At 38.7% G+C, this 12,240-nt stretch overlaps 1 protein-coding gene across 5 annotated transcripts in view; it reads left to right on the top strand.

The window, feature by feature from the left end:
- Sol1 overlaps positions 1-12,240 on the top strand; it is a 161,017-nt gene that overhangs the window by 85,133 nt on the left and 63,644 nt on the right. For 4 of the 5 annotated variants that reach the window (XM_066300473.1, XM_066300472.1, XM_066300475.1 and 1 more), the window contains one exon: positions 10,297-10,477. In XM_066300473.1, coding sequence (XP_066156570.1) covers positions 10,297-10,477 — 181 coding nt within the window. Of the gene's footprint in view, positions 1-10,296; positions 10,478-11,940; positions 12,084-12,240 lie in introns of those variants that run through there. The other variant, XM_066300477.1, reaches the window with a different exon arrangement.

The following is a 12,240-nucleotide window of genomic DNA, read 5'->3' as shown; positions in this document are numbered from 1 at the left end:
CCGGTGCGCTACAAACAAGTCCTGTAACAATGCAAAACATCGTATGAAGGTTTAAGGGTGGGGGAAGATTAAGAAACAAGATTGGGGAAAGCCCTGGAAAAATTTTTAATGATGCTAATTAGCGGTGCATTGTCCGATATGTACAAACAAATCCCCGAATAAGTGATCCCAAACTGGCTATGGGAGTTGAAAATCATTTACAAAAGTCAGTTAATCCAGGAGTCATGAGAATAGTCTTGCGAAAACATCAATTCCACGATCGAGTAGCCAGAAAAGGGCCGTTCATTAGTCCGAAGAACAAAAAAATCTGAGTTTGCCAAAGAGCATTTGAATAAAGGAGACGAGTTTTGGAAAAGGGTTTTATTTACAAATAAAAGTAAATTCAACATCTTTGGATCGGACGGATGTGGTTTTGGTCTGAGGGGAAACCCAATGAAGCGCCAAAGAAAACCAATTTAGGAGCCGCTGTTAAACACGGAGGAGGGAGTGCGACGGTTTGGGACTGTATGTCCAGCGGTGGGACAGGAAAACTGCATTTCATCGATGGCATCGGGGACAGGCATGTTTATTTGGACGTGTTGCGGCATAATTTACAACTCAGCGTAGGAAAACTGAACGTTTCCAACGGCTTTTGTGTCCTACCAAGGCGACGATCCAAAGCATGGCGTCCAAATTGTGAAAGAGTGACTCTTGTACAAACGTCCTCACGTAATAAAATCCCCGCTGCAACCACTCGACATTGATGTCATAGAAAATCTCTGGGCTAAATTAGAAGCGGAAATTCGGAAACATGAGATTTCCGATAAAGACCAATTAAAGCGCGCTTTTCTCGAAGAATGAGAGAAAATTTTCCCTGATTACACTAAAAAGTTGGTAGAATCGATCCCAAATCATCTTTGCGAAGTTATCTCAACGAAAAGGCGACCGACTAAATATTAATTTATTGCAAAAACGATTAAAAAAGAAATGTATCGTTTTGATTTTGAGGTTCGTTATGAGGGCAAATGGAACTTGATTTTTCTCTTACCTCGGTAAAAATAGAGCTTTTTATTTTTAATTGGGGATATTATAGAGGAGACGTAGCATAACATCTTAAAAATGTTGTACCCTAGTTTCTTGTTAAATAAATGGAAATTTATTAGCAAATACTGATTTCAGCTCAGGTGCATCGTTTTCATTTTGAGCCACTATGTATAAAACACCCCACGAGAACCGACGACGAACTTCTTCTGCACGGCTTAATACGCTCATGCAAAGCTTGACGAACTTCATACGAAAAGATCGGTAATAAACCTGATTTTATTAGAGGACTCGGTGAATCACCGGCATTCATCACTCCTGGCTACATGGAATACCGCTTTGTGTTTATCGATGGATAAATATTTAGCCTGGAAACATTTCTTAATAGACATGGTTTGTGGAACGACTGGACAGCGCTTTTTAACAAAAAAACATCGCAATTCCAGGGCTTTCAGGAATCAAAATCCGTAATTTTTCTGCGGGATCCCGGGACGGGATCCTCTAGTACAGGTCCGGTTTCACGAAATTTTTGTACCAATACCAAAACGTATCTCCTACGAACTTGCCCGTGTGCGTGCTGCCGATTGAGCACTCTAGCCGCCCTGTTTGCTCATTGATTGTCACAGAAAAAAGGGCAAAAATACAGACCCTCAGTGCAATTGAGTAAACCATTTTCCAATGTTGAGCTTAAACGCAATTCTGGTAAAGAATGTAAAAAAAATTGCGGGAAACGCTAAAATGCAACAATCGTGCTGTTGTTGGTGCATGTTTAAGTAAACAATAAAGAATTTGCAGAACTTAAAACTGATCGATGTTGGAGTCTTCAGGAGAGGCCTTCCGACACCAGGTATTATTTTGCACGTGGACACCGCCACGCAAATCGGTATGATAGACAAGGAAACACACTACCGGGAACTTCAACAACTATCTGCATTAAGATCAAAGTGATCACTTCTTACGTGTAACTTGAGCATGGAAACAAGTTTAAGACTGAATTAGGGGGAAAACGTGGATAACTACCTTTCGGCTCAGGTCCCAAACCGTTTCCTTTCTTGGGAAAATTCTGGAGAGAAAATGAGCAGAGCTTGGTATCTGCCTTCTCTGTCTTGATTGGCCAATCAGAACACTGATTAGTCGGTTCCCACGAATTCGGGGTTTTAGTCTAAATGATTTAAATTTAAACCTTAAAAAGTTTTACGATTAACATTTTAAGAAATCGATTCTGCAAATCATCATCGATCATGCATCATCATTGCATATCAACATCGACGTTTGTAAGCGGCGTGTCAACTTCTTCTCATAGGTTCTCTTGGTCAAGCTAGAGCGACCCTTAAGTTAACTGATTTATGAATTCTAACGTTTTGGTCCGCTAATACAGGATGACCCCTGTGCATGGAGCAATGTTTATATGTCTTGAAATATTAGAGATAGAAAAACAACGTTTAAACAAAGTTTTAATACTAATTCTTTCACATATAAGTGATGATCTTGAAACTTTTCTATATCTCATATTCTCACGTTTGGAATGTCTATTTTTTTTTAATGGCAACCTATTATTTTTTGTCTTTTTTTAGAATTCAGGGGATGTGGGGGGGGGGGGTACATTCGAAAAATTTTGAAAAAAACTGCAATAATGTTTGTAACGTTAAAATTCATTATTTTACGTGCGCCTATGGCCACCGGTCTCATTTTCTGCTGGTTATTGAAAAACTTCTTATGTTTATTGATAAAGTGCAGTTAAAATGGTACAACGCGGTATATCTAACCAAAAAAGAACGTGTCGAGATCTTAATAATAGTTGGTTCCGGAGACAGAAAAACAACCAAACAGGAAGTGTGCTTTTCAATTATGTTTACCCAACTGAGCCCCCCTCCCCCCCAATCTTCTGTGTCCAAAGTAATTAAAAAATACAGGGCGAGAGACAGTGTTCGGGACAAACTTAAGGCAGGTCGATCAAGATCAGTGACCGACGATAACAAAGCCTTAAAATTACTATTGGAAGTTCAAGACAACCCAACAGTATCTGCTAGAGAGCTGGAAGGGGATCATAACGTCTCCCAGACTTCAGTTTGTAGGCTCCTAAAACTGGAGAAATTTCATCTGTACAAGGTGCGCGTGTTGCAAGAATTGTCCGATGATGGTTTTGACAGGAGGTTACAGTTTTGCGAAAGTATATGAGTAATTCGTGTCAAAGAAACCCATATTTTCGGTTCAAAATTTTATTTTTTGATGAGGCAACTTCCATGGTGAACGGACGAGCCAATAGGCATAATTGTCGATGTTGGTCGCAAAGGAACCTTTACTGAGTGATACAAAATCATGCGCAACGCCCTCAAAGAACAAAGATTTGAGCAGGCATTCTTGACAATGTTTTAATTGAACTATTTTTCTAAAAAGAAATTTTAACAGCGAAGCGGTACTCCAATCCATTGATCCAGAATATTATTCCTACAGCAGAAACCTCGCACCGAATCAAAACATTTGGTTTCACCAAGAAGGGGCTCCGCCTCAATACGGATTAGAAGAGTGGAATTATTTAAATAATGTGTTTCCTAACAAATGGATTGGAAGAAGAGGAACAGTGGAATGGCCTGCTCGATCGCCAGACTTAACGTCCTGCGATTTGTTTTTATGAGGCCACGTAAAGAACAAAGTGTGTAAGGATAGACTAAACAATTTGACCACCTGGGGGTCGAATAAATAACGCATTTCGGGAAAAGAGTGATGAAATGTTGGCAAATGTAAGTCTTATGCGAAGACTCAATTTGTGTATTGCACATAATGGTCGACATTTGCGCACTTAGAGTAAATTTTAATAACCGGAAAAAAATTAAACCCATAGCCATAGGCGCACGTAAAATAATTAATTCTAACGTTACAAACATTATTGCATTTTATTTCGAAGTTTTCCTAATTTAGCCCCCCCTCTCCCAATTCTGAGAAAAGACTAAAAATAATAAGATGGCATTAAAAAAAAATACATTCTGAGTGTGAGACTATGAAATATAGAAAAATTTCAAGGTCATCACCGTACGTGAAAGAATTAGTTACAAAACTTTTTTCCTCTATCCCCAACATTCCAAAACATATAAACATTATTCCATACGCACGGGTCATCCTGTATATTACAGACTCAACGCAAGTCAAATGCGACGCATTGAATGGGTATCCAACATTGATTTGCACAAGTACTTGGGGCCCTGATTCTCGACAATCAAAGGGACAAATGCAAAGTTTATGCTGCCGCTGTAAAGGGAATCAAAATACCTTTCAAACGAGATGCCACTCGGTCCTCGTTCCCGTCTAAAATTTTAGGGGCGAAGCCGCCCAAGTAAGGGCGTTGCCGACGGGGAGTCGAAAATGTGTCATAAAACGTCCGCCCTCGGTGACGAGAGCTGCGTGTCCGAACGCTCGTCAAAACGATGTGAAGAGTTTCCAAAAACTTCTGCCCTTCGCTTTCGTTCGGCCACCCTGTAAATGTAAGTCCCGACTTCCAGACGATGCCAGCACGCCAGTGGATGTGGAGAAACAATGCGTTTCTTTTCCCCTCCGATTGGACAAAATGGGAGTTGACATTTCGGTTAAATTGGTGAAACTCCCGGGGTAGTAAAATTGGGGGCCGAGTTTATTACGGGACACGAACCTAAACTAGAAGAAAAAGCACACGAACGGCACTAATGAACTGCCAATATTGGATTGAATTTTTCCATCTAGGCTGCCGTCGAATAGATATACGAATTTTCTTTGGGGCGTCGAAACAATTTGTTAAACGGCTACTTTTCCTGGCAGGTTAATTGAGTTTTGGTCAACGAACGAAGGAAATTCTTCTTTATAAGGGTTGCAGTTGCCAAACACCGCAGAGAAAAATTGGATCTTTCGTACGCGAATGGAACAACTAAAAAATAGAGCAACACTTAAAATATCATATTTTTATGCGGTATCGCTGGAACAGAAATGAAACACGTAATTGTGCAGGCACTAACAAGTCGTTGGAAAACTGCGGGGTTTTTTTAATTTTTCACCCTGCCGCTCTAACCAATGGGAAATATAAGAGTAAATTTAATTCCCTTCAATTTGGTTACCCAACTGTACCTTGAAGTTAAGAAACTCGTGCATGAATCCAAGCCATACCAGCGGTTCGCATAATTGATAATAAACGCTAATTGGATACTTGATTAATTGATTTATAGGGGGCGCGTTTGCCAAGGCGTAACTAATTACATGCTTCCACAATTACTGGTTTTGAGCACTCCTTCAGCCTTCAAGTTGCACTGGGGGTAACCCGATAATGACGCCGCCAGTTGCGAAGTCGGAAACTTCGACAAGTGCATTAATTTCTATTATCACGGCTGATTGGAAGTCGAGGATTCCAGGTTTGTAGTCTCCTTTAGAGTTCATCTTACTATTAAAACATCACTGGGCTTCGTCTACTCATCACTTTACAGCCCGGCATTAACAACACAATTAAGCATCTCTCCCTAACTAATTATCAAAGGGATGGAGAATACAAATATTTACCGAATTCGCAGCAATGTTTCCAAAGCTTCGCAAACAACTAAGCCTTTGCCGCGGGTTTATCAAGGCCTCATTGGCCCCAAAACTTTGATCTCTGTTATTGTTGTACGGATTACCAATAAGCAAATTGCGAACTTCCCAACGATCCACTTTTAAGTTTCCGTACACCTGGCCTAATTGTCGATGGAAAGACCGGTGGATCCGTTTAATGAGGAATGGAATTAAGTGACTGCAGCGCGCTTCTTGAGAGAATGGTGAAGTGGGTCTCTTAAGCATGCCTCCTCGCGATTTCGTGACCCCACCTCCGATGCGACTTGGGAACCACCGCCCACCCATGCGTTGTTTCCTGACACAATGGCGATTTGATGTTTGCTTGCAAAATAACGATGTGGATTTAACGTGTCATAAAAACAATTCATAAATAATGAAATTGTGAAATTCAACAAAATTTCATTTTTGCGACGTCCCGCAACAATTAAATTGTTTACTGTTCAAACAATTTGGCTTTAGCAAAATAAATTGATCCAACGAGAAACGATATTATTATAATCTGCAACGAATTAATTCGATTTATGGAAATGAATAATAACGACGATAATGATGCTATTTATGCATTTTCTGTGCGAGATAAATGAAATTATCTATTCCGTCGCACCTAATGGCCATTAATTAAATGTCTCCCCGAATACAGGGAAAACCATTAAAACTGGATACATTTGGAATTCATTGATGACGCGCGGTACCTATTGCCATTTTCCAGTTCATTTCCATATAAACTTCAGAAACACATTTTCCAAAACTGTCATGGAATTATTCATGAGAAACTCGTTACTTTTAAATAGTACAATTTCAAGACAAATATTCGCAGTGTCCCATTTGAATAAAAAGTAGTTTCCGGCCTGTAAATGCCAGGTTAACAAGTTTAAAAGGAGTTATCTACGTGAGGCATCAAATATCTCGAAAACCGACATAGATTGATATGAGATAACACTGCATTAAAGTACGCGAGGGTGACTTTCTGGTCTCCAAACGCTGGAGAACGTGCCGGGGACCATTTGTCTTCACCTCAAATATCTCAGGAACCGAGAGAGATATATGTATTATTAAACACTAGATAGTCGTTACTTTAAAACGGTACAGTTTCAAAACGTTAAAATACAAACAAACAAAAATACAACAAAAAAATATAACATATATATTTTTTTTTAATGGAGTTTCTGGTCGATCTCAGGAAACTTGTTCTGCAGAATACATCTTCATTAGACCTCAAATATCTTGAAAATGCAGTGAAATAGATACAGGATTGTATACTAGGAGATTTTTCCTTAAAGTGGAACAATTTTAAGACGATTAAATATATAGGGTGTTGTAATTGCAAAGTATCGGGGAATGTGCGTTAAACCGTCTGTTTTCACAAATCACGTATCTACAAAACCCAAAGAGATAAATTACGTTCACAAGAGTAAATTGACCGCTGTGGTTAACACAATCTGAAGACATTAATAAGAAAGCGTAATACAAAGAGATGCATAAAGAGCTTTATCTTATATATTAATAAAACTGCTTCCTATCGTAATAGCATCACACAAATAATCTGTGGTATACAAAGGAATTTCTGGAGATCCCGAGGGAATAGGAGGCCTGAAGCTATATTTACCACTCAGTAAATACGAGCAGGAAATGACACTTTTATCCAGAAAATAAACTTGTCTTCCAACGACGAAATAATAAAATATAAACGGCCTGTATGGCCGTGATAAAGGGAAGCTCATTTATAAAGCGAAAGCTCACTTTTTAGGAGAAATAAGGGCTTAATGTCTGCACCTTTCAAGAATATCATTTTGAGCGATTTAGTTTAGAATATGTGAGAAGTAACGAGCAATCCTCCTCATATTGATAGGAGCTCTATCTGTGCCTGTGAGGGTTTTAAGTTAGTAGAGAAAAGTTTACAACAGAGGGTGTTCTTAACTTATTAACAACTTATAATGGCAACACCCTAGAGCTTTCATAATATGTTATAATAAATCTTCATGCTACAACGTCTTCTTCAGGGATGGCTGGTACCAGAAACTTTCGGCCGAAGTTTCGAAATCGCAAAAAAGGGAAAGTTGTGTGAATTTAAAATTTTAATTAACCCAGGAAAGATCTATCGTATTCCTTTTTAATCTCTTCCGTCTCCTTTTTTTACGTTTTAGCCACTACGCGTTTTGGAACCGGAAGTAACGAGATACTTCGGCTTATCTTTAAAGTGGATAGCGCCATTAAAATTTATTATTTTAGGATTCAGGAACAAGTTTATTTTGCAGATAAAACTGCAGTTTTAAACGGAAAAGACATGAAGGTCGTGATATCCGAGGAAACTTACCTTTTAACCGAGCGGTTACGTGTAATTCCCGACATTTGACCTTTTTAAATTAAGAGGACCCCTCACATTAATGCAATTTAGAAAGTTAAAAGCTTCGGGAAAATTTGCATTTGAAATTAAAAAGTCCGTTCTAAAAACGACTCTATGGCGTACATGCACAATTTTCATCTGATAAAAAATATTGCTTTCATTTTGTTTGCTCTTTGCGCAAATGGAGAGAATGGCAGTAGCCATGGCTTTATGCACGAAAATTGCCGCGAAATTGGCGGATTTATGGGTTATACATCAACGATGGGTTTTGGGGAATTTGTCCGCGTCAATTAGATATTTGTATAAACTTCGATGATCGAAAATTTGGGAAAAATATTCCAGGACAGACCCGAAACACTCGAAGCCACTGCGACCTCACGGGCGCCATAACTATGCGTACGCCTGGCGATCGCCACGCTGTCAAGAATGCTCGCGAAGAGTCAAAATTAATAAAATTTCCTCTTCATAAGCGGAACATTTTAATGGTCACCAACCTATGGGCAAGATAAGCGTAATTAGTGTCTCGTTCCTCATTTCACCGGAGTTGCGGTCAATTAAAAAGGATATAACGTCAGGATGAAAGTAAAATGGAAAGATCGTTTTAAGCGTAATTAAAATTTGAGAAGATAACGAGCCTGGAAATTCACGAGACCATATAATTTGCCAGCAAAGCAGGATCGATTCCGATTCTGATTTAATGACTGGAGGTAGGTATAATATTAGAATTGGACGCCTAGGGCAGGTTAAACTTAAGAACCAATTAAATCAAATGTTTACTATTTCAACAGATTTTAATTAATTTTTACTAAGTTTCCTTTAACTTAGTCAGGAATGGCAAAAAATTAGTTCGGGCTCTGCGCGAGTTGAAAACAAGATTTGTTTTCGAGCCAAAAGAGAAACCAATTGGACGGTTTCTACCTCACGTTACGTAAACAAAGCCAAAATTTTCCCCAGTTTTTTCCACCTCTCACTGAATGAAACAATGAACAGGATCGTTTTGTTGTGTATTTCTCCATTAACAAAGGACAGCTTATAGTTTCTGTGTATCCATAAAATAAGCCGTAATCGATACGAGTGTGTTATGAAAAAGCTTTGTGCGAGGAATCAAGTCGGGAACTGGTCTCTTCCTGTGTTATGCACGGTGGCAAACATTGAATCAAATTGCTGTTGTTAAGATTTAGTTTGAATCCTCCGATATTTGCCGAGATTTATATCGGGGCATCCGTTATTTTTATTAGAAAATTTTTTCTAGAAAGTCAAATATATCTTTTTAAAACTAAACCGACTTGTAATTTCTTACTGTGACATTATATTTTCCCCAGTGACAGGCTGCATGTTAGTGTCGCGCAATAGAAATTTAATAATAGGTCAGGAAAACGGCACACGTACAGCAAACGAACACGAACCGTATTTACTGTTTTATTCTAAAGGGTAAATGAGATGATAGGGCACGTTTTTAATTTTCTTAAACAGCACAAAGCCGTACCTCCGTCCGTAACAAATGCTGAAAGCATCGGAAATACAAAGTTTTGCTATCATGGTAATGATGATCAGTAATTAGCGATTGGCATGTCTCAATTGTCCGCACAACCGGCCCTCCAATGCGTCGGGTTCTTGAGGACAGAATGGTGAATGATCCGTTTCAAAATTCAGAGATGTAAAATTGCAGAATAAATTCAAACTAAGAAACAAGGCCTGCATTCTGCGTCTTACTTTTCAAAGAACGCGACATTTCAAGAATCAAAAAGTTTCTAAAATTTCTGCTTGATATGTTTATGAGTCGCGCAACATCCTTTAAAGTCGTCAAGATGCTTTACTTTAAAGCCGCTATTTCCTAATGCATTCGATTATTTATTAACACAAACGTGTTGCTCACGCATTTACCATTGTATAGTGAATTTATAGTCATCATATTGTCAAGAAATAAGGTTAGAGAATGGCAAACAAACAAAGAACTAACAATCTAGCTGTAGACGGCAAATCATAAATGTAGGACGTGGATTGAGAAATTTATTATTCATCGAAAATATTATTAACAAATGAGAATTCGTCCCAAATATGTCCGTCATGTTTCAATTCCTAGCTACTTGATATTTTAAATGACCACCCTTTGCCAACAAATCCTCAAACGTGGATTGAAATAAGTGTCGGTAGTATATCTGGGAGAAACTCATCTGTTTGTAAACAGTAAATTGCTCAAGCAGTGCCCTGCATTTACGTATGTCCTAAATTAGTTAAAAAAGGGGGCGAGGCCATCTATAGGCTCACGGATTAACTTTCTAGGAAAAGGCTCTAAACCACCATATTGTCAAGAATTAATTTAAAAAGTCGGTAGGAATTTAAACAGCGTTTCTGCTTTTTTTCAGGTTGTCAATGCCTAGTATTTTCATCCACTTACGGCAAGGAAAAGGGAATCTTTAAGAGTCCCGATTACCCGACACCCTACTCTCCGAACATCGATTGCCTTTTATACAGCTTTGTTGCGGGTTCCGAAGAAATTGTCGAGATTACCTTTCAGGACTTCAATCTACACCGAGAAAAACCTGGGTAAGACTGCTTTGTTAATATACTTCCATTAATTTTGTAGAGACAAAGTTTGTCTTTGTATTCTTCAAAGGTTATTGTTGTGCTGTTGTAGGACGTCGCATTAGCGTTCGCTCTAAAAGCAGGTACGGGAGTATAAATATAGGTATCAAGCATTTTTCATGCGCTTTTAGGGACTGACAGACTCACGCATTGTATGATGGCAAAGGAAACAATCAACGGCTATACATCAGCCCCTGATTCGCACTTTTCCGCGAGGCAAAAGCGTGACACGAATCCCGAAGCGTTCATACATTTTGAAAAGGAAATGAAAAGCTTATATTTGGGACTTTTATTCAGGCCTTATTTGTATCTCTTGGAGCTCCACGTGTCTCCAAATATAAATTTAAAAATTATCTAGGAACGGCATCACAAATCAAAATTATCAGAGCAAGCTGTTACTGCTCAATTTGTATGCGATGAATATGGTTCTCGACTGTCGTCCCTCTTCTGCTAGCGGCCACATTCGACTTGTCAGGAAGATTATATTTAAAAAAATTGCCTCAATTTTTCCAGGGAGTTAATAAAATAAATCACCGAAATGGCACGCAAAAGTGCCATGATCCCATGTGTTCCACAGGATATTGAAACCTCTTCGTCAATGTGAATCATTAGCGAGGCCCGGTTTGAACTGAAATCTCTATTTCATGTTCCGAGCTATTTTATATTATATTCATCGTTTGTACTTTTTTAAGTACTCAAAATTAAAGCAGCAGGTTCCGCTGGAAAGGCAACTCGAAACTGAATTTAACGAAATTGGATTAGACTTTTTGAAAAAACTGCAAAATAATTTGTATAAAGGAGGATAAGAAATTGCATTTTAGATTAAAGCCTTTTAAGTTCCAACGATCCAAACAGGCGGAGCAGGGCCTTGAGATAGAAACGATTCTTGGATATACTTTTTAATCTCCGGATTTATTTGCTTGCAACGGGATGATGAATGTTTTAAGTCTCATTTCATTCGAGCTTAGTCCAGAATTTCATTACCCATCACAAGGGAACGTTGGAACATCGTAAAGTGGTAATTGAGCAGGTACAGGTGTTTCTTGACATAATGGCGAATAGTGACTTTTAGGTTAATTAGTCCCCTGCTAGATGGCGTCCCAATCAGAACGTGGCTATTAGATGCGCGGGTCGCGGCTCAATTGCCGTGTAGATAATGTCGACAATGTTCTAAATCTGGAGCTTTCCATTAACTTTAACACTGCGAAAGTCGCGATATCTTAACGTTTATTCATCTGTTTGGCCACAAAAATCAGCATTTCGCTACAAACGTCGCATACCCGCAATTCCCAAAACTGAAATAAAGATGTTTATTTTCCTTCCCTTAAGCCCACTCTTTCCGATCGGCAACAGTAAAATCACTATCGGCATCATTCTGAGAAATTTTATTGCGGCTCAGCTATCAAACGCTGACAATTGGGTTTCCATCTCGCTCTCGGAAATGCCATTGACGTTTTTAGAGTCGGATTTAAAGGCATAAACTTGTTTCGTATGTCTCATGTATCATTTGTGATGGTTTTAAGTTTAGGAGCTCCTGTATGTGGAAGTTTCCAGTGAAGATAAGGGAGTAAGTAATGAATCCATATTTCATTCTGTTGCTGAAATATGAGGGGAAGTTTTAAATTTGTCCATTATTTACTGCGAAGCTTATAAATCAATGCTTAACGCGGCTTATTTAGTCAATAGACCCGCCAATGATTAAATTATAGCTCAACTTTGCAGCC

The sequence above is a fragment of the Euwallacea fornicatus genome, chromosome 36, assembly GCF_040115645.1.
Source record: "Euwallacea fornicatus isolate EFF26 chromosome 36, ASM4011564v1, whole genome shotgun sequence".
Classification (NCBI taxonomy): domain Eukaryota; kingdom Metazoa; phylum Arthropoda; class Insecta; order Coleoptera; family Curculionidae; genus Euwallacea; species Euwallacea fornicatus.
Note: the sequence above shows the minus strand (reverse complement) of the source record. Positions and strands in the feature narration are given on the sequence as shown.